We start from the raw sequence: 24,032 nt of genomic DNA on the forward strand, positions 1-24,032 counted from the left end.
GCACCTACCATAGGACCTGGTACTTGCTGATCTGCTTTCTCCTAAAATGTAAACACTAACTAACTCATTATTTTCAAGCTCAACTGTCACGTTTTAAGACCATCCAAACCACCAAAAACCACCCAAAATTAAGGGGTCTCAATTTTCATTTTCTCTAGGGTGCTTACACATTCTAATCCTTACTTATCTCATTTGTTGCCTGCATACCCTAACTAAAATATTTTTTTTTCTGGGAAGATAAGAGATATTTACCTATTTAGCTCATTGCTATCTTCCAATGCCTAAACAATACCAAGATTTATTCAATGAATGAGTAAATTAATATATTAACCACAGATACAGAATACTACTTTCTTTAAAATGTTTGCTTTGTAAATTTCTACAATCCAGTTTCATAAACTATCTTTAAGAAAAAAAGTAGTAATTAAGACTTTAAAAATTCAAATATTACTGTGAAATTTATTTTTCTGGTAAAAATACTTGTTTAATAAAATTCAAACCATGGAAACAAAGTATTTTAAGATTACTTTTGTGTGCACTAAATTGCTTAAACATTTAAATTAAAATGATATATAGTATTTATCTCGGAGGTTTCCAAACTTTTTCAATTGAAATACACTTTTGATTTATCTCAAATAATTTTAGAATCTAATCTAGATCAGAAGAGTGAGAATGGCACATTTATTTTTCATTAGAAACAACCATTTCTGTGTAATACTCTTGATAACATATAATTTCATTCTTGAAAAAACTCTAAATATAGGCTAGTTTCTTTAAATATACCATAAGTATTAGTGAAATATAAAGTGATTGGGACCTCTTACACAACTCATACTCCCTATTTCAAACTTATTACAAAAAGCCACGGTTATCAAGACAGTGTAATACTGACATACAGACAGATATATATAGAGACCATTGGAATAGAATGAGAAGTCCCCAAAGCCCCCCTCCCCACAAAAAAAAAAGTGTACATCTACGGGTTTTTTATTCTCAAGAAGGGTACCAGGAATATTGAATGGGGATAGTCTTCTTAACAAATGTTACTGAAACTACTGGATATTTACAGGCAAAAAAACAAAGTTGAATCCCCAACTCACACCATATACAAAAATTTAACCAATCATAATGAATCAAAGACTTCAATGTATGAGCTAAAATTATAACATTCTTAAAGAAGAAATAAGAGTAAATCTTGGTGACCTTAGTTTAGGCAACTGTTTCTTAGTTGTGATACCAAAAGAATAAGCCAAAGAAAAAATAGAAAAATTAGACTTCATCAAAATTAAAAAATTTATGCATCAAACTATTTGTCTTTCTTCTCTCTCCCTCTCCTTCTCTCTCTCTTTCCCTTTCCCTCTGTCTCTCAGAAGGGGGTAAAGCAAGATGTTTATTCGAATCAACTCTGTGGAAAGAAGAAGAAGGAAGCAGTATTAGACATAAGGTAAGTTATGAAGTACCCTTAGCCAATCTTGCAGGATTACTGAGGCAAGAACTGCTCACTAGCATTGTCTAGATTTAGGACAACTGGCAAAGCCTTTTGGCACACACCTCTCAGCCACTGGATGTGGCTGCCCAGGAAAGGCATCACTTCTGGTAGGCTTCTCTCTACAGCTGAAGCTACCTTGAAGGGGTTGACAGCTGAATCTGTCTGCTCTCCACTACTTACAGCTGGGCAGCACACCTTTCTTTAAAGGGGATTCTGGGTTACTATACCCATCTCTATCAAGGTCTTTTAGCCAAGAACCCTGAAAAGAGAACAAGTTTTAATTGAATGTTGAAGTCTGGATATGATTAGCGTTAACATATTTTTCCTCAAAGTGAAGCTCAATTCCTCAAAAGAGACCATTTTTAGAGCAAAAAGTAGAAACATGCTCAACGTATAGGAGGACAAAAATCAACAGAACATATTTTAAGGCAATACCAGGATTAAAATAAAGCTGATTTTTGTTTGGGCTCTTCAAAAGTTTGGCCCCCATAATAGACTGAATTAATGGTCTCAGTACTATATTCTTCTCTGTATTCATACTCTTTTCCATGTGGCTTTTCAGTTCTTCCCATGAAAGATGATTTTCTAACCCTTGACCACATGAATTGCTTTAGGCAATAGACTGAAGCAGAAATGATGGTAAAGCTGTTCCAACCTAGACTTTAAGAAGCCTTCAAAGTTTCTCCTTGCTGTAGGCTCATCTGTTACCACCATGATCAGGACACATCTTTGTTCACTGGGTCAGGAAAAGAATGGAGCAAACAATATTTTCAAGAAAATAAATGAATGAAGAAAATATTTCAAATTATATGTCTGATAAGGGTTTACTAACTAGAATATATAAAAAGAACCCTTAAAAACCAATAATCTAATTTAGAGTTGAGATGTGGCTCAGTAGTAGAATGCATGAGGCCCTCAGTTAGATTCCCAACAATGCAAAAAGAAAAAATAAGGGTGGCAAGGGAACGAAATTTTAAAATAAGCGAAGGACTTGAATATTTCTTCACAGAATATATACATATAGTCAACAAATAAATGAAGAGATGATCAATATCATCAGTCATTGGGGAAATACAAATAAAAACCACAATAAGATACCACTTAATAGCCATTGACATTAATGTAAGTCAGGCACAAAAGGTCACATATCAAATAAATACATTTATATGAAATGTTCAGAATAGGTAAATCCATGGAGAAAAAAGTAGATCAGTGATTGCTAGGGTGTGGGAGGAGATGGTAATGACTGCTAATTGACACAGGGGTTTGGGGTTAGGAGGGTATGAAAATGTTCTAGAATTAGATAATGATGGTCATGCAACATTATTAATATACCAATTTTTATACTTTTGGCGAGGGGAGACAAATGAAACTTGGCCATGATGGAATCGTCTCAGAATCAAGGAAACTGGGGTATATATTAGCTAATGGAACTCCTGTCCCTCCCTTTTAGGTTAGGCCTGTTTTCATGGCCATAAAATGCTCTGAAGCAGAGAGTAAGTTTAGGAAGCTATTGGTATGCTCAAGAGCTATTTACAGATGTCATCCAGGGTGAGTTGTAGGCACATGAGTAGAACACCTATAACAACTGCTACAGTTTTACAGGTGAATTCTACCAAAGGAATCATTAATTCATGTATTATAAAATTGTTCCACAAAATTAAATTTTAAACATGATAATAAAATCTTATTATTTTATTTATCTTATTTATCTTATGAGCCTAATGGAGTTTTGACAAAAATAAGCAAAGCACAGGTCAATTCCACTCACATACATTTGGAGTTAAAACATAAGCTAACATTCAAATAACAAAATCCTAAACAACTAGAATTTATATCATAATCAATACCCCCAGGGATGTAAGGATGGTACAACATCAGGAAATTCAGTTATGTATTTCAAAATGTTAACTGAAAAAAGGAGAAAAAATCATATCTCAAGTAATAAAGAAAAAGCACTTGCTAAGGCTCAACACCATTTTAGAGCTTAAACTCTTAAAATATTAAGAATACAAGTGTGTTTCTTTACTTGGGAATTGAAATAAAAAAAGAACTTTCTTTAGGTTGGTGGTGACTACATATCAAAATATGTTGACAAAGATTACACTTGATGGAGAAGTTTTAGGTCCATTCCCTGTAAGTTTATTTGTTTATTTATTTTTAGATGTTGATGGACCTTTATTTTGTTCATTTATTTGATGTGGTGCTGAGAATCAAACCCAGTGCCTTACACATGCTAGGCAAGCGCTCTGCCACTGAGCTACAACCCTAGCCCCCCATTCCCTATAAGTTTGCATCATACTTGAACCAATAAAATCATGTATTCTCAAATACTTCCTTGAAGTATAAAATAATGTGTGTTTACAAGATAAAAGTAAACAGAACAATCTGAGATAACAAAACCATAAAATACTTCATAAATAGGAGATGACAGAAAAAAACACTTCAGCCCAGTTATGGCCATGTTGTTAATGATATGTGGATGCTTCTTAGTACATACAGAAAATGCACAATGCAATTGTAAACTTAATATTAATATAAATGGAAGTATGTCTAAAACTCATACACAATACTTGCTTACTAAATGTGAGGTTTCTTCTATTTTAGAGAACATTAGGCATACTATAGTTTAAGTCGTGATACTGGCTAAATACATTTTGAAAAAAGATATAGCATAAACTTAATTCTCATTGCAATAATACTGGAATATATGATTTGAGGATAAGGAACAACTGAGATTATCATTTTAAACTCATGTTCTTTATAAAAATATCTTAAACACTAACAAAGTAGATCAGACCTTTAAAGGTGATATGCAATCTTATAATAATTGCTATTTAATAACTTGCATTTTTAAAAATTTGTACAAATTTAAGAAGGAGGATAGGAGAATAAGCCAGAAGACGCTGTTGGATATACAACCATTTTGGGAAAAAGACTTCTAATTGTAAAAGTATATGGTACTCCAGAGAATTCCCAAGAGACTCTGTGGTTGAAACATTATTGTCAAACAATGGTATAAAACCATTTCTCTTGAAGTATCATTTATTTTTAAAACATTCAAATCCTAAGGAAAGCTATTATTGTTATAAGGAGAAAACTGAAAGTATTGGTAACTTACAAGATAGTTATTCAAGACAGTTATTCAAGTTATTTTGTTACTGAATAACAAAAGTTATTCAAAAAAACTTTTACAAATTAATATTGCTCACTGCTAAACACAGAAAATCTCACACAACAAAAGTAGGTTATTATACCTGTTCCCTAAGTTAATAGAGAAAAAGATGTTAGCTAGTGAGTCCATCAGCGTAATTTTTATTAAACCCTCTTAAATATACCACTGTACTTTGTAGAGCTGATAAAGTTGCATGCAGTCCCGTTCAAATTGTGACAAAAATTGTGGTAGATCATATTACTTGCAGATAAATTATCTAGAGATTCCAGTAATTCTCAATCATAATGAGAACAACATAGCTGATGAAATTATAGCATATACAAGAAACATGCTCAGGAATCAAGTGGTGAAGAGATTTCAAAACTGTGCACATTCTACTCATCTTCAGGCTATTTTTGTTTTAGTTAGCAACTTATATCTCCAAGAATAGAGCTGGTTCGGTGAGTAATCACAAGAAATATATTATGGATAAGACTTGTAACTTTAAGCTCTACATTGAAAACTCTTTTCTTCATAGAGAAAATGTTTACTCCTGACTGAAGTATCAGATGTTACCACTAAAAGAGAAATTATTAGTAGTATAATACCAGTATAAAATATTAAACGTGGGCTGGGGATGTGGCTCAAGCGGTAGCGCCCTCGCCTGGCAGGCGCGCAGCGCTGGGTTCAATCCTCAGCACCACATACAATTAAAGATGTTGTGCCCGCCGAAAACTAAAAAAATAAATAAATATTTAAAAATTCTCTCTCTCTCTCTCTTTAAAAACTAAAATATTAAACGTTTTCAAGTAATGCATTATTAGTATAATTCCAAAATAAATTACTAAATGTTTTCAAGTAATGCATGAGTAAATGAAGCCCACTCATACATAATTTTTGTCACAATAAGATTATCAAAGAATATGTATTAATATTTTATTTAAGTTGAAAGCAAAATAAGACTTGCTGATGGTTTCATTTGGCTGATTAAGTTGACAATAAGAATAGCTTTGCCTATTAGCTAATATGTTCCATATTTCTATAAACTGAAAGCTAAATATGCAATTCTAAGATACTTACAAAAAATAATTTAAAGCATATGAAAAGACAAAATAGTTTTATTAAAATAAGTTATAATTATTAAGGGTACTAAAATTAACATTTTTCCAAACCCTTTTTGGGTTAAGTATATTGGCTTAAAAAGATGTCTCTAACTATAAGAATAGTAAGATTAGTCATTTGATAGGGTCTTGGTAACACTTTTTGCTATAATTCCCAGAAATTAACTGAATAAATCACAAACCAGTTTATAAATTTTTTGAGAGCAGGGTTTTCAATTTTTGCTTTCATCAAATTGAAGAAAAACCTAAATTAGTGCTCAACTGATATATAACAAAATTATCTTTGACAAATAGATTACTATTTTTTTGTCACATAACTTGGAGTTTGAGGAAATTAGTGAATTATTATTGCCTAACTCCTTCTATTCGCATTCAGTCATTAATGTCAACAAATTTCCTTAGCACTTGCATCTATAAAGATAAAAGAAATAGAATTTATGCTGAATTCCAATTCAGTCGATAGATTTGTGAACAACTTTGAAAGAAAATTAATCCTACCCATCTCCAAAAAAATTCTTATATTTAATAATTTTAATCAAAATTCATATTTGCATTATTTTAATAAATTGCATATTAATAATTACCAATTACTTATGATTCAATTCACTAGAAATTTTTCAAAACTTTTTAAGCCTTATGGTCAAATAAATGTTTAAATTTTTACTATATATGCATATTTTGTTGGAACAGACTATGAAAAGATGATTTTTAAGGAGATGTAATCATACATATTCTATCTTTGGAAATCCAGGTGATTGCTAACAAAAAAAAAAAACCATATTACTTGTGTATAAAATACTGTGGAGGAGGTAGAATGTACATAAAAATTCAAGGAAAAACAAAGAAAACATTTGGCTGTCAAAACTTTGTTCATGTGTTGGATTTTTTTATACTCATGGAAGTTATCAAACTGCTGAGCTATTTAGATTCCATTGGATATATATTTTTCAGAGGCTCTAACAATTTTACTATAAATATCAATATTGATAATATGCTAGAATCTGTACCCCTGCAACTAAACATGATGCAAATAAACATCATCATAAAAATATATGAGATAAAGGATTTTTTAAAATTAGAGACTCGAAACAAACACATTTCAAGATCAGTATCTGAACTACCACCTCAGCTACTCCTTACAAGATTCAGCTTCCCCTACCCCCACAATCCCATATTATACAAGTTTCCCAATTCACAACCATTTTATATTAAGCTAAAGTGTACAATAATTCCTGAGCAGAGTTGTATAGACTGTAAATCACCATCCTCTACAAGAAGCTCTATAAGCCTGATCTTACCTGCTAAGTCATTTCTTCCCTTCCCCATCAGTTAACTCGAAAGAAGACAATGGACATCTAGGTTAAGTCAGAACAGCTTATCTAGTAAAATTCAGTAATATTCTATTTAATTATTTATAAAGTTTGTTTCTGTGGGAAAAGATATTTCAAGCTCCAGCTTGCCAGATAAAGAATGTATAATCTTCCCCACTTTTCCCTTTCACAATCTTAGTAGTAACTATTCTGACAACACATGAAAAACTACTTATTCCTAAACACAGAATATTAGCTTCTTGTGTTGACATAAATCAATACCTATGTAAATTAATCATTTCCCATCCATTCTAAATTAAGATACAAAAGATGGAGATTAAATCTAGGCCAGGGACAGGGTTCATATTTACAAATCACTTCTTGCTTAATGTTTTAAGCCACCCACTATCTGTACAGAAATTTATATTTCATGCATATACTATGGAAATCCAGGATTCATGACATTCATTTCTGAGTATGTTAACACCAAGAGAAAGGCAGGGCTTAAATTTTAAAAAGGAATGATCTCTTTTTTTATAACTTATTTTTTTTAGTATTTTTTTAGTTGTAGATGGACACATAGTATCTTTATTTTTATGTGGTACTGAGGAGCAATCCCAGTGCCTCACACATGTGAGGCAAGCACTTTACCACTGAGCTACAGCCCCAACCCCTAAAAAAGAATAATCTTTAGAATCAGAGAAAACAGTGGTATCTAAACCTAACTATGCATTAGAATAATCTGAGTAACCATTCCTAATAACAAATTCCTAAGCGTCACCCTCAAACACTCTGATAGAGTGTGCACTGAAATTTGTTAATTTTTTAAAAGACTGTCCCAGATAATTCTAATAACTGAAAAATAAACAGTAGGACACTCCTGAAATAAATCATCCCAAACCTGACACTTTATTATGGGCCTTTGGGCAAACTGTTTAACCAATGTGAAGCTTTATTTTCTATATATAAAATAAAAATAATTGAACTCCTTAGGGAAGAAAGACTGTGGACTGTGTCTTACTCAGTTCTATAATCCCTGCACACAGTACTTGGTAGTTTATAACTTCTAAAAAAGTGTTCTTGATACAATATATATTTAGGTTTTCTAAAATAAAAGTAAATTCATTATACTTCCTGCTTTCTATTAAATATCTACCTATAGTTTGGGTATTTTAAATTCATTGGATATATTTTAAATACATAAAATTCTGTTATATAAAAATTGTAATGCTTTCCACTGCTGTCGTGTAGTTAAAAAATAAAAATAAAAAAATTTAATTCTGTTGCAAAAAAAAATGTTTTTCTGATGCTCTGACCTACCAGTACAATGATTGCAACAATTATGTGCATGTTAATATAAACTTAGGGCCATATAGTATTGATTACAATAGTTACAATATTTAGAAACATTAAGAATGGACTATATATCTACCTATTTTTAATAAAAGCCATTAAAAATGATTTAAGATAAACAGCTCTGCTTTGAAGGTAGGTTTTAAGAATATACCCTTGGGGCTGGGAATGTAGCTCAGTTGGTAGAGTACATGCCTACCATGCAAAAGGCCCCAGGTTCAATCCCAGTACCACAAAAAAAAAAAAAAAGAATATACCCTTTTTTATCTTTTCAGAGGTACAAGAGGTATGTAATATATTTTAGTATAAATATTATTTTTTAAATTGTAAATATAAGGGGCTGGGAATGTGGCTCAAGTGGTAGCGCGCTCGCCTGGCATGCGTGCGGCCCGGGTTCGATCCTCAGTACCACATACAAACAAAGATGTTGTGTCTGCCGAAAACTAAAAAATAAATATTAAAATTCTCTCTCTCTCTCTCTCTCTCTCTCTCTCTCTCTCTCTCTCTAAAAAAATTGTAAATATAAAATATTCTTAAACAAATTTAATTTTAGCTATCAATTCTAAGCTGCCTCTATTAAGCAAAAATATGTTGGCATGAAAAAAATACAGGAAAATTCATACTATATTCACTTGAAATGGATTCCAATAGTAATATTTAACATAGAGACAATCTACATAGTTTATGGATAAACTAGAAAATACCTTCCTTTTATCTATTTTTTGTTTGTTTGTTTAACATCTCTCACTCCTTACAAAGGACTCACATCTAAATGGGCCATACTTTGACCCTGAATGTTGTATGTATATGTGTCCTATAAGACAGTAATACATTCTTCTTAGTTTTTAACTGGATAAGATTATGTTAGTCATGGTAGAGTCAAAAGAGAATGGCAAAGTTAAACCTTTTTACCCTTCAATTCCTATAGGAAATAATCAGTTATGAAGTAAGTAAATCAAAATAAGAAACTGAGAAATTAAAATAAAACATTTCTCAAGTGTAGAGAAATTATTTCTCTCAATATATTCCCTTCTATTAATTTCAAAACAATATTATGGAAGAGTGAAAATATCTTTTATTCATTCAGGAGGACCAATAGTCATATAGAACCACTACATTAAAAAAGAAAAGAAAAGCCTTTGCCTATTCCTAATTCAGACCACCCATACTAATATTTAGCCAGCATACAAAGGTATGGAGTAATAACCAGTGTTTATTCTGATTAGCTATACATTCTGATTGGTTGGTGCCCAAGGCCTACTGATTGATAAATAATCTGAATATCTACCATGCAAGGATTTCCTATCTTTCAGTAATTGTGTTAGATGTTTGTGATAAATTAATTTAAAAAAAAAACTATTTCTGTCTGACTATAATATGTCAGACATATAAGTAAAAAAATAAGTCAGAATATAATCTGATAAAGAGAGTAATAACAACATGAAGGAGATACTGAGAAAGAACTGACAAAGCTTTTTAGGGTTTCTGCAGAAAGAATTATTTAAATTGGATTTGGAAGAATCCATGAGTTTGTTGAGTGGACAAAACAGAGAAGGGACTCTGGACAGAATAAACTATGTATGAAAAGAAAAAGAAGCATTAAATAGAATGTCGTCTTCTTGATAAAAGATGCAACTTAAAAGTGCTAAAATTAAAAATTTACAATACAGAGAAGAAGTAAGGTAGACAATTTAGTAAAATCCCATCTATGAATGGTCTTAAATTCCAGGGCAATTAAATCCCAATAGCAAATAATAACTTTCCCTCACCCTATTTTCTCCACCAAACAAATGTCAATGGCTCTTGAATTTCCATGGAAATTCAAGTCTCTTGTTTAGGCTTCTTTTCAGTGTATCCCTAGAGAACATTATCTTACTATTTTTTTTTTGGAGGAACTGTTCTTTATTTCAAAAAGACACTTGTCAATATTCAGTATCAAAACAGTTGCACTATTGTTTGTCATTCTCCCACTGGCCCCAAAGAGATCACAACAAAGAAGAGTATATTTTAAGCCAATAAGCTGCAGGATGTACACCTACCAGACCTCACAGAAACCTCACCTAGGAGTGGGGATTGGGCTGGGAAAGAAACTTTGAAAGATCAGCACACTGCCAGCCCAGTAGGACTCTCAAAACCAGATGGGGTGGCCAGATACCCCAACTCCAAAGATGCAAAGTTTCAAAATAATATAAAATTTTAAAAGTTTGTACATAAGCTATTCAAGATTCTCCAGCACTGATATAAAGCACAATGAGATGGCACTTTTAGATACAGCAGCATCAGACTCAGAAAAGGGTGATGAGATGGGTTTCATATGGCTAAATCAGTAGCAAAAACATAATTTTCTTTCTTTTTTATTCTTTTAAGGAGGATAGCAATTAAATGGTCACCTCAAGATTAAGGGGCCCATGATCCATTCTGTGAACACTTGGGAAGCAAGTAGAAATGGGAGAAAAATTTGATCTCAGGGCTAAGAATATGGTTCAGTGGTAAAACATTTGCCGAAAATGTACCAGGCCCTGAGTTCAATCCCCAGAACCACAAAAACAAAAAGTCTCAGAGGTCTCACCATGTTAATTTGGTCATTTCTGATGAAAAAAAAAAAAAAAAGGAAAAAATAAGAATAAAGTTATCTAAAGATACCTTAAAACTAAAAACAAAACAAAACCTGAATAGTAAGGTTTTCGTTTTTTGGCTAACTCCTCTTGGAATCACCTTTCTGGTTTGGCTGATAACTTGGCACAAAGCAATGAGGTTTCCCATTGCACAGAGCAATGAGTCTTTCCCTGGGCTGTTTGGCTCTCAGTAAGGCAGGCCCATTCTTCTTTTCCTCCTCTACAGAGAGAGCAATAGAGATTAGGCTGAAAAGTTACCTGCCAAAAATGAGAAGGGAATTAGATTGCTGCTTCAGAGCTATAAAATTATTTGTAATGTTTTACAAATGGTTACTGTAACAATAAAAAAAAAGTAATTACAAAATGTGTACATCACAACAGGCTTTTAAAGACACTTTGCACTGTGCTCACATTAAATGTTGCTCCCAACAGTGCTCAGCCTCTAGTCCAGCTGGAATCTCTGGGAAGAAGCAGAGACAGTTTGTGAAAAAGATAAGGGGGTGGGAGTAGATGGGGTGTTGAAAGGAGAAAGCAGCCTTCCAGTTAAAGATCAGCCCTCAGTTTCAAGGTCAGCTTCTGGCTGGCGGGCATCAGGCAGAGTCAAGATCAGAGGAAGGAGCAGCAGCAGGGCAGGACTGGGGAGCTCTACCTCTCACTGAGGTCAAACAGAGTCTGGTCCAGCATCCTTTGTGTATAGAGATGCTCCTCTTTGGTGCATTTCAGTTTATCTTCCAAATCATCAATTGTCTTTTTCAGTTTGGCTACCTATCTCTCAGCAAACTCAGCATGGGTCTCTGCCTCCTTAAGTTTATCAATTAAGAATCTTTATTTCTTCCTCATATTTGTCTTCTTTTTGAATGCTTCACCAGCATTCGGACACTTCAAGTTCTGGTCCATCAGTCTGATCTGCTCATCCATCTCTCGGCAACGGGACTCTGCCAGCTCAGCTCGTTCCTCTGTATGTTCCAAGTCTCCTTCAATAATCACTAACTTATGAGCCACCTCTTCATACTTCCTATCTGCTTCTTCTGTAATGTGCTTAGCTTCTTTGAGTTGGATTTCCTGGAGTCCCATCTTTTCTTCATCTTTTGGAGCCTGGTTTTCAATAACCTTCATACCTCTCTCGTTCTCAGCAGAGCTTTTTCTGCTTCCTCCAGCTTTTGCAGGGCATTAGCTAGGCGAAAATTAGCTCCTCTTCAACTAGTTAGACCCTGTGGTTCAAGGAGGCTGCCTTAGCCTCAGCCTGTTCCCAGGCCAGCCTTTCTTCCTCAACTTCCAGCTGGAGACGGTCATCCCTGTCCTCTGTATCCTCAGCTTGCTGTTTCAGAACCTGGATCTTGTTCTTCACCGCCTGGACAGTGGCGATCCCCTCACCCCACCCCTCGCAGGGTGCCCACCCAGCCACTTCGCGATATCTATCTTCTGACTGCTCCGCTCAGCGTTACAGCCGCTTCTCACCCCTAATTCCGCCTGCTATGCCCAGAAAATCTTGACTTACTTTTAATTAGCCATTACCCTGCTCTTTCAACAGGACAATAAATCCTAGTTAGTTTAACACTAGCCTCACTTGGTTACATCTTCAACTAAATAAGCCAGCCCTCAGTTTGAAGAACAATGCTCCATCATTTTTAAAAGCCACACAAACAACTCAGCAAATTCTATTATAAGTACTTAAAAATAAATTTTAGACAAAAAATTAAACCAGCAAATCCTCCCGAGCAGACACAAGTCTCTGAGAAATCACTACTTATTCACTGAAAACCACGGACACTTAACTCTGTGGACGGCTAAAGTTAATACAGAGCTATTCTTAGAGATCCAATTTGGTCAGTTCCCAGGTTAATTACACTCTGGTGGGGTCTCAAATAGTTAAGATCCAGTTAGTTTGATGTAACAAAATGCTGAACTTTAATTCCTATTACAAGTTATATTTACCTATACTTGTAGAACACTCCAGATAAGAGCATACTTTTTTATTGCCTATGCACATTTTCATCTACTTTCACCACTCAATATAAGAGCAAGCCTTAACAGTGTAACAGACCCCAAGATATACACCAATGGCTCTTAAAGATATAATCTATAATACAAATAATACCCTGCGACAATGAACACTCTATTAGACTTGTACTATACTTTGGTGCTAGAAACTATTGGTCCCTGAGACACACACAGAAAAGCAGCCCCTTAGAATGTATACTGAGGCGTGGGGAACACATTATAAAGAGATAATGGTCACAATATTTAATTTAACTGTTCAATTTTACTTTCAAAGTTCTCTTTGAAATGACCAGATTAAATGACCAGATCAAAAGAGAGGAAGCTGATGTAAACAGATAAAGAATCACCAGGACTGATGCAGCCAGTGTTAGCTAAGTTCCTTTTATATGCCTGACACAATCTTCTACATTTTAATAATACTAAAGCTTCAATCAAAATGTTGGTGAGTCTCTTCTCAAAAAGTTAAAAATAGAACTGCCGTATGATCCAGTAACCCCACTATTGGATATATATTCATAGGAAATGAAATCAGCATCCTGAAGAGATATCTGCACACCCATGTTTACTGTAGCACTATTCACAATAGCCAAAAGATGGAATCAATCTAGGTGTCCATCAAGGAATGGATGAGTTAAGAAAATGTAGTATATATACACAATGAAATATTATTTGACCATGAAAAAGAACAAATGCCTGTCGGTAACATGAACATGGAGAACATCATGTGAAAAAAGCCTCATACAGAAAGATAAATACCATATGATTACCTTCATATGTGGACACTAAAAAAGCTAATATCCTAGAAGGTCAGAACAGAATAGTGAGAGCTGGGAATGTGGCTCAAGTGGTAATGCCTGGCACACGCCGGGCACTGGGTTCGATCCTCAGCACCACATACAAATAAAATAAAGATGTTGTGTCCATCGAATACTAAAAAATAAATATTAAAAAAAAGAATAAAATAGTGATTACAGAGGGAAGGGGGAATGTTTGACAAAAGACATGCAAACACAGAGAAGAAGGAAGAAAAGTCCCAAAAGGGCCAATAAAAATAAGTAAAATTAATTGCCTGGGACCAGGGGTTCAGAAATAAGAAAAGGCATGGGAGATAGAAATTGAAAATGATTGCTAACTGTTATGGAGTTTCTTGGGTGGTAAAAATACTCTAAAATTGTGGTTATGGCTGCAAAGTCTGTGAACATATTAAAAAAAAACATTGGATTGTACCCTTTAAAAGGATGAATTATATGTGAATTACATTACAATAAACTGCTTTAAATTAAAAAATAACCATAGATTTTTACTAAAACAAATTATAATCAAGTTCTCAAAAGTCAAAGACAAAGAGAATTTTGAAAGCAGCAAGACAAAAGTTACTTGTCACAAAAAAATGGGAATCCCAACAAAAGTGTCAATAGATTTCTCAGAAGAAATTTTGCAGGTCAGGACAGAGTAGGATGATATATTGAAAATGGTGACCAAAAAAAAAAAAAGTAAAAACTTGCCAATAAGGTGTAATATACCCAACAAAACTATCCTTCAAACATGAAGGGAAGATAAAGACTTTCACATATAAACAAAAGCTGAGGAGTTTATCAACACTAGAATTTTCTTAGAAGACATGCTAAAACTGAAATGAGAGGACACTGGCTAACATCATGAAACAATATGAAAGTGCTGAACTTACTGTAAAGGCAAGAATCAGAATACCCAAACACTGTAGTAGTGGTATGCTAATCACTACTTACTCCAGTATAAGAATTAAGGGACAAAAATGTTCAAAACAATTATGGCCATAATAACTTGTCAATGAGTAAAAAATACAAAAAAAATCATGAATATAAAATATGAAAGGAGAAATTAAAGTGTGCGGTTTTTGTATGCAAAGTTACTATTTCCTTAAAATAGACATTTACAATTATAATATGCTTTATGTATGCCTTATGGTAAATACAAATACTATTTTGGGATTGCCATATATACTGGATATACATACATACACACACACACACACACACATATATATATATATATATATATACATACATACATACATACATACACACACATATATTCATATGTGTGTGTATGATATGTAATATCCCCAAAGCAAATGTACATAGTATGTCAAAGAGATATTTGCATTCTCATATTCATTGCAGCATTATTCACAATAGCTAAGATATGAAATCCACTTAAGTATTCATCAACACATGAATGGATAAAGTAAATGTGGTACTTATATATAATGGAATATTATTCAGCCTTCCAAAAGAAGGAAATCCTGTCATTTGCAACAACATAGATAAACCTGGAGGACATTATACTAAGTGAAATAAACCAGTACAAAAACAAAACTACTGCATAATTTCTCTTAAAAAGTCAAACTCATGGAAACAGAGTAAGATGGTGGTTTCCAGGGGATAGGGGAGGAGGGAAATGGGTAGATGTTGGTCAAAGAGTATAAAGTTTAAGTTATGCAAAATGAATATATTCTCAAGACCTATATATATATAACGTAACTAAAATTAATAATACTCTATCATATAATTGAAATTTGCTCAGAAAGTAAATCTTAAATGCTCTCACTGCACACACACACACACAAGGTAACTGTGAAATGTTAGCAAACATATAGTTGTCATCTTTAACTCCTCTTTTTATCTTCTTTATCCAAACAACAAATTTCTCATCTTTCAAGTTTCAGATCTGCCACCCTTCAGAACCACTGACACTTTCTCGAATATCAGGCTCAATAATGTCATGATTGATGACTCCAATAGTCTTGGCCTTTCCCTCATCTTCACAAATGGCAGTCATCACCTTTGCATTAAAAGACAGTGCTAGCTACATCTTTTTTATCATTCCAGAAGCCTTCAGAAATTTTCTTCTATCCATTTGTTAGAACTGTGTCACAAAGTCATTACCAGTTGCAAGGGAAGCTAAGTTTTATATTCTGCCAGACTCTTGCAGAGAATGTTTGCTATCTATGTTTAGGGTTTCTCTAGACATTAGCCACATGTGACTATTTAAATTTAAATTAATTAAATTTTAATATTCAATTTCTCAGTCTAGACCATTTTCAAGTGTCAAGAACTACTTGTGACTGGAAACTACTCTGTTGGATAGTGAATATATAAAAAAGTTTCACATTGCTGAAAGCTCTATTAAACAGTACTGTATATAGAATGTCATAATAAGGCTTATTTAATTTTATTTGCAATGTTCCAAATTCACAGAAATTTTATCACAGTATACTTTTATCTGTCATTCAATCCTTAATTAAAATATAGGCTGATAACTATGAAATCTTGTCAGTACATGAAAGTCATTTCTATAGCTGAGATTTCATCATTAAGTGCCTCATTTTTGGGATCGGTATGTCTATGTCAATTCATTATAGAAACCAGAGGCACTAATTAGATCATTATGCTTTCTGTGTTAACTCTGGCCATGAAAGTAGCACTAGAGATTCTAAAGGTAATAAATTGCCTGAATTGCGTTAACTGTTAGCTAATATAATGGACTGGTAGAAAGCTCATAGGTTCTCTGGGGAAACTACCCTGGATCAAGGATGATGCACAATTTGAGACATGTTTACAGAAATTGACTCATATATAGTAATAACTGCCTCTAAAGTTTGGGGGGAATAAAAGACAGAAATTGCAGTGTCCTCTTTTCTGCTCAGAAATTTCATTCTAAACCCACATTCAGTATTTGCCAACACATGCATCACCCTCAAACAAATAATTGAGAATTTGAAAGGAACAAAAAGGCTTAAAATGTTTAACAAAAGAAGATACTGCTTAGAAGATCTCAGTTAAAGGGTGTTCTCTTAGGGTTTTATGCCAATTTGAAATTGGACAACTTGAAGAGACTTCTAGGTTTAGTTTGATTCATCAAAAGAAACCAAAATAGAAAGGTTGTGTCTACCTGTAGTGACCCAGTCTCCAGAAGAGATCTAAATCCAAATCTAACACCTAATGGTAGAACAGTAGCAGATTAATAAAAGCCAGCCTAAAGTCTAATCATACCCATCTGTGTCATCTATTTTTAAATTATAAATATATCTAATGTAAACATGAGGGTATAAGGCAGATATTTTACCAAATTCTAAAACATATTATCAAGAAAAATGTTAAATATTATCAACTGACAAATATATACTTCAGTAAACCCATTTTCAATGTTACTGTAACTTATTATTACAAAGATTTACTTTTAACTAAGTCAGAAGTTTCTTTTATAAACCCATCAGTACAATAATGAGTTTAGGGAAACATTGCAAGATTAAAGGAGTTCTTATCACAATGAGGAATGCTATGAGATCTTGAAAAAATATTAAATTCTAAAAAGTCAAGCCTCTTTAAAAATCAGATAATTTATTTTCATCAAAATAAAATGTGTTTTTCAGTAAAATCAGCATGCTTAAGTATGCCATAATGCTTAGCAACTATCATGCAATACAACTGTAACAAAACACTTAAAGGATATAAATTGAATATAGCTATAAAACTAAAACTGGCAATAGCAACAAGGAAAAAATCATATTAGACAGGAAAAAAAAAAGACTCTAACCACTTTGTCCTCCTGGTGTGATTATCCACGAAAGCAAGTTTAAAAAGACAGAAAAGACAAAACAAAAAAGAAATTATTAATTCCATTCTTAAAACAAATAAGAGTTTGCTAATGAAATAAAAATTCTGAAAATGTTTAAATCACATTTTGACTGAAATCTAAAAGTTTAGATTTAAAATTAAAAATTTAGGAGGGACATTTTTTCCATATATTTAATACAATTCAAGCAAAAGCATGCTACTACAATATATAAACAAAATAGTTTCCATAAAAGCAATTAAATACACAAATATCAGAAAAATATATTGCCTTTTTCACAAATAAAACCCTAATTAAGTTAAAGGAAAAAACAAAAAATATTTAGTAATAAAGTTTTTAGGTACAAAGATAATAAAACATAGCCTCATTGTTTATCAATAATTTCATCATCTACTATCAAAATTAAACAAAATATAATTTTACATGAATTATGCATATTGCTTCTAAAAGTTATTTCTGACATATTAGCTTAAAAAATCTATTAAACAATGTGGCTACAAAGAAAAATTTAACTGCAATAAGTCACTAAAGATATGATATTATTATAATTAGCACTTGTGGGTCATAACTTTCCACTATTGAAAAATGTAAAAAATAAAATGGTAAGATGTAATTTTAGTCAAAAGACCCTATTTAGATATACTTAAAACCAAACCAAATTGTTACATCTTTTTAATATAAAATAATTATAATAAAAATACTAATGCAATAATAACTTGATATAGGAAGTTATATAAATTAAAACCAAACTCATGTATTTTGAAGTATTGCTCTTCCTTTTAAATACAGGTTGCAGTACAACATTTGTGACTGAGAAGAATAGCAATCACAGAGACCTATCTTAAAATCTTACTGTATATCTTGCATAATTTCCCTAAGCTATCTATCCTCTACTTCTTCATGTACAAAACAAAGAATTAATATTTACTTTATAGGGTTTTTTGAGAATTAAGTAAAATAACATGAAAAGCTCTCAGTATAGGGCCTGGCCAATAATTCCAAACCTGATAGTCTAGTCTGTTAAAAAAAAAAAATAGGATATTAGTGGCTGGGGTTATGGCTCAGCGGTAGAGCACTCTCCTAGCAAAGACGAGGCCCTGGGTTTGATCCTCAGCACTACATAAAATAAATAAATAAATTATTGTATCCAACTACAACTAAAAAAAATGTTAAAAAATATTTTTTTTAAATGGGATATTATATAGAAGGGAGAGGATTGTATTCTTTATATTACTGTGTTCTTGACTGCTTTGTTTATCATAAATGTAAAAACTAAATATGATATAACAGCTATTGTCTACAATCAAAAACATCACCAAAGCATTTGGTTCAATAAAAGTCTTTCACAGAACAGTCATTACATATGGATCAGATACATTAGATGGTTGAGACATCAAAAAATAAAAAATAAATGAGATAAATTTCTGCCTTTAAGGAATTCAAGGAACTAAATATGGTTAGAGAGAAACAAATAATTGCACAATAGAGAAATTTTTGAAAGTAAGAGAACAGCAAAGCACTATGGAAATACAAATAATATAAAAGATCACAGTACTTGGAGAAAGAAGGAATAAAAAGAATCTGAGACATAAACAAGGCTTTAAAGAATAATGAAAAGAATCTCAGGGAGACTAGTGAGGGAAAATATTTCTTCCAAGACCATGGCATATGCAAAAAGCACAAAACACAGACCGACAAATTTAAAACTACAAGTAATTTTAAGTGACTAGATTAACAGATATAGTTGAACTGAAGTTCCATTGTTTACTAGATGTGGAAAAAATGCACAAGCATAACACTTCCACAAGGTAATGCACATTTCAGAGAACAGGAAAAAAAAAGGAAATAAAACCATAACTAATAGTAAATACCCATTATCAGATAAAACAAGTTTAATTTCAGCTATAATATACTTAGCTATAAAATATATATGAAATACTCACATATCTTATTGTTTTTCAATAGAAAAATTCAATACCATATAATTTATAAATAATATTATTAACTACCAGTGAGTGTTCACTCCACTATAATGTACAGACTGAATTCCAAGGAGGCAAGTGTAGAAGCTGGAAGAACAATTAGGAATTTGCTGCAACATTTTGGATAAAAAACAAGGTGAGTGTGGCAAGAACTAAACTGGGGGTAACAGGAGGAGTAGAGAAAAGTGGACTGATTTAAGAGATAAGGAGTAAGGCCTCTGAAGACTTGGTTGAGAAATAGAAAGTAGAGAAGAATAACTGGCCAACTGGGAAGATAAAAGGACAATTACTTTTAAAAAAACACATTCATATTCTCTCTCTCTCTCTCTCTCTCTCTCTCTCTCTCTCTCTCTCACACACACACACACACACACACACACACACACACACACGCAGAGCATATTTGGGAGAAATAATGAATTTAGACACAGATAATGTGACTTTCAGGTGACTATAATACACTCAAGCAGAGAGTTTCAGTAGGCAACTATGCTGTTGGATCTGCAGGTCAGGAGAATACTCTGGTGAAATTTTTATAAATCTACAGCATATGTAGAGTATTTGAAGCTATGGAAATGAACAAAATTTCCCAAGGACATTATTACAGGAAAAGGGGAGAATGGGCATAATGGCTGCTAAGCAAAATGGTCCTTCTTTACAAATTGGCAAGCCTTCTAAAGAAAAGAAAAATTTTAAACAACCAAAGAGATGGCTACATCCTCTAATCAGATTTTAGTAATGCAATCATGTCAGAATCTCACTGTAATTGTCAAAACTATCTCATTAACACTCAAACTGGAATTGTGTTATCAAAAAATCAAATGTAATGTACCACTACAAAAAGATTACCAAGTACAATGGTTGATTAAAATCTCATGTGACATATAGAAAGTATATTGCTAGAGAAAAATACTTTTATGTTAAACATAAGAATGATTTGGGGGTGCTGGGGATACAGCTCAGTTGGCAAAGTGCCTGCCTCACATGAAGAAAGCCCTGGGTTCAATCCCCAGGACCACCCCCCCACACACACACAAAAAAAAAAAAAAAAAAACATAAGAATGACTTAATTTTTAAATCAACCTGAATCATCTGGATGATTATCTCAGGTTTATATTTCATCTATTTTTAAAAATCAAAGACTAAATCGTTCAATTAAAAATGAAAATTACTTTCCATATTTAAGCTTATTAATTACAGAAGACTCGGTTTATGTATGCAAAAAGGAATACACTGATCCAATATGATTATCTAAGCCACCTAGCACAATGAGTGGTATATATAATAGGTAAGAAAAAGTCTATTAGCATAAAAACCATTACAAAATATTTCTACAGCATTTACTGCATGCCAGATATATGTCTAAGTGCTTCATAAATATTGATTTGTTTTACCTTCACAATAGCCTTGTAAGACGGGTACTATTATTATCTCTACTTACAGATGAAGAATCTGAAGTGGAGAGAGATTAAAGATCTTGTACAAATTCACAAAGCTGTCCAGTAACAAAGCTGGGATTCAAACTTTGTTTCACTTCAAAGGTGGTGCTGTAACCACTGCACAATGCTACTTTTATACACTATGGTATCCTATGCTGGCTTTGTATTTCTTATCTCTATGATTTAATTTATTAATAAATTATTCTAGATCATCATTCCTAGACTTAGAAAGTTAATGACAATTTAACATATACTCAAATTATTTGATAAATATGTAATAGTATAAATAAAATTTAAAATTTCTTTTAAATATGATTAATATTTGATTTTATTTTCTAATATAATTTTATGCCTACTATGTTTATAATCAATATGGCCACCTTTACTGCTTATTACTTCTGCTAATAACCAATCACCTTGCTTCTCCCCAAAATCAACGTGTTATTTCCAGTCTACATCTCATTATCACTTACATCATTGGTTCTATTACTCTTCCCTCAGATATTTTCTCTTGAAAGTCATGGCATAATTTCAGGCTAAATCTACTAAAACCACTTTGTGCAACTATCCATTATTAGTTCCCCCATCTTCTATGAAATTAATGTCAGTTTCCCCTCAGAATCATTCTTTATATGCTTGGTCTTTCTCCCATTATTTCCTCTATGTATAAGACAGATGCTTCCTTGTACAGTAATGCTCTATATTCCCTGTACTTAAAACTACCATATTTCTCTTTCTTCTTATTGGCCTTCCCTAATCAATTTGAAGATTTTTTAAATCTGTTTCATGCCACTATAACATTCTCTCTCAAGTTTGGTTTGTTTTTTTAAAGAACAACAACAATTAAATTCAGCCTGTATAGTTTACCTTTTTTATCCATAATTTTGGATTACCATCTTCAAGAAAGCATGCCATGGTACTGAGCTACATCAAGGAGCTAGATTGAAAGACAATGTCTAACCCAGACTAACCTTCCCATGATAAGTATACCAGATTACTTTCATTCATTCATTCATTCAACGAGTAATATGCACTGACCTATTACATACCAAAATACATAGAAACCTACAAGTAGTATAGGGAAATTAAAGTGATTGTAATCAATTAATAATAATAAAATGTTAAGAATACTAGATTAAGACTGTATAATCCAGTGTGGCACAAAAGAGCAAGTGATTATTTCACATGGGATACTCAAAAAAAGATCATAAAGAAAACGATGCTTAAGTCAAAAAAAAAAAGCCTTAAGTATTCAGTAAGTAGGAAAGGATTGTAGGGTAGGGTCTATGGGAAAGAAAAAAAGAATATGTTAGGAAAGAAAAAAGAATATGTTAGATAACAGTAGCAGGATGAGCAAAAGCATATGACATATTGGTGAAGATGATTTAAGAGAAATGCAGGTAGCATAGTTAAATTGGAACATCTGGAATGGAGTGAAGCTCATGCAGGGAATGGTATCACAGTATTAAGGGGTTTATGCCATTAAAAACTTGATTAACTCAGGAGATGAGGAATTGATGAGTGGTTTTTGTACAGAGGGAAAAATAACCAGATCTGCATTTAATGAACATCACTATAGCAGTGGATGAAAATGTGTTTGAGAAGCCAAGACTGTAGCAGAGAGATTACTTAGGAGACTAATTGGTCTAAGTGATAGAAGAGCCTAAAAAAGCAGTCAGTAATTAGGGAAGAAATGATAATTTTGAAAAAAAATGTGAGGAAGGAGTGATAAAGAAAAGAAGCCTGAGATGATTCCTGGGTTTCTGTAGTAGATGACAAAAAAATAAAAAGTATTGCTATTTAAAAAGTTAAATATTTTAAGAGGAGCAGATCTGGGGACTGTTTCAGCAATAGAAAATACATACAACATCTGTCCTGGACTAAGTGAGATTAAATGGTTTGCTATCAATTTTATTGAAAGGGAATTAGAAAAGACTTCAAAAGATGAATATAATGTCCTAGTCTTTAAAATAAGCATTATTAATAAGTTCTTATTTAAACTTAAAACAAGGTTTCATTATTCTTTGGTTAATGTGAAACTAAAGATTTTTGTAAGGAATACTTTAAAAGGAATTGGGTGAGGTATATTGGGTATAACATTTAAAAGGGGATAAAGGAATTCATGACTAATATCTAGCCTATGTTACATTTCTTGCCTGCACTGAACTCACTTTGTGCTCCCTTGCCTACTATCAGCTTTATCATACTGTAGTTTTGGTGCTATCCTGAATTCCTTTATACCTTAAACAATTAAATAGTCTCTATTAGGATTAGGAATAACAGGAACATATCTCATCATCGTAAAGGCTATCTATGCTGAGCCTCGGCCAACATCATTCTAAATAGAGAAAAATTGAAGGCATTCCCTCTAAAACCTGGAACAAGACAGAAATGCCCTCTTTCACTACTTCTATCCAACACAGTTCTTGAAACACTGGCCAGAGCAATTAGACAAAAGAAATCCAAGGGATATGTATAGGAAAAGAACTTAAATTAGCACTATTTGCTGATGATTTGATTCTGTATCTAGAAGACCCAAAAAACTTCACTAGAAACTTCTAGAACTAGTAAATGAATTCAGCAAACTAGCAGGATACAAAATCAACACCCAGAAATCAAAGACATTTCTATATATCAGTGACAAAGCCTCTGAGAAGAAAATGAGAAAAACTACCCCATTCACAATAACCTCAAAAAAAAAAAAATAAGATACTTGGGAATCAACGAAAGAGGTGAAAGAACTATACAATGAAAACTACAGAACTCTAAAGAGAGAAATCCAAGAAGACTGTAGAAGATGGAAACATCTACCTTGCTCTTGGATAGGCAGAATTAATACAATGAAAATGACCACACTACCAAAAGCACTGTACAGATTTAATGCAATTCCGATCAAAACCCCAATGGCATTCCTCATGGAAATAGAAAAAGCATTCATAAAATTGATCTGA

The 24,032-nt window shown here is 32.7% G+C and overlaps 1 protein-coding gene and 1 pseudogene across 22 annotated transcripts in view; both read right to left on the minus strand.

Annotated features, from left to right (window-relative positions):
• The window catches only part of Rims2 (regulating synaptic membrane exocytosis 2), a 586,271-nt gene that overhangs the window by 431,541 nt on the left and 130,698 nt on the right, over positions 1-24,032 (minus strand). For 10 of the 22 annotated variants that reach the window (XM_077801036.1, XM_077801045.1, XM_077801033.1 and 7 more), the window contains one exon: positions 17,622-17,633. The exons of the other annotated variants lie outside the window; for them this stretch is intronic. In XM_077801036.1, coding sequence (XP_077657162.1) covers positions 17,622-17,633 — 12 coding nt within the window. The remainder of the gene's footprint in view (positions 1-17,621; positions 17,634-24,032) is intronic. 22 annotated transcript variants of the gene reach the window in all.
• On the minus strand, positions 11,688-15,863 carry LOC113178776 (tropomyosin-1-like; annotated as a pseudogene).

This window comes from Urocitellus parryii, chromosome 7, assembly GCF_045843805.1.
Source record: "Urocitellus parryii isolate mUroPar1 chromosome 7, mUroPar1.hap1, whole genome shotgun sequence".
NCBI classification, from domain to species: domain Eukaryota; kingdom Metazoa; phylum Chordata; class Mammalia; order Rodentia; family Sciuridae; genus Urocitellus; species Urocitellus parryii.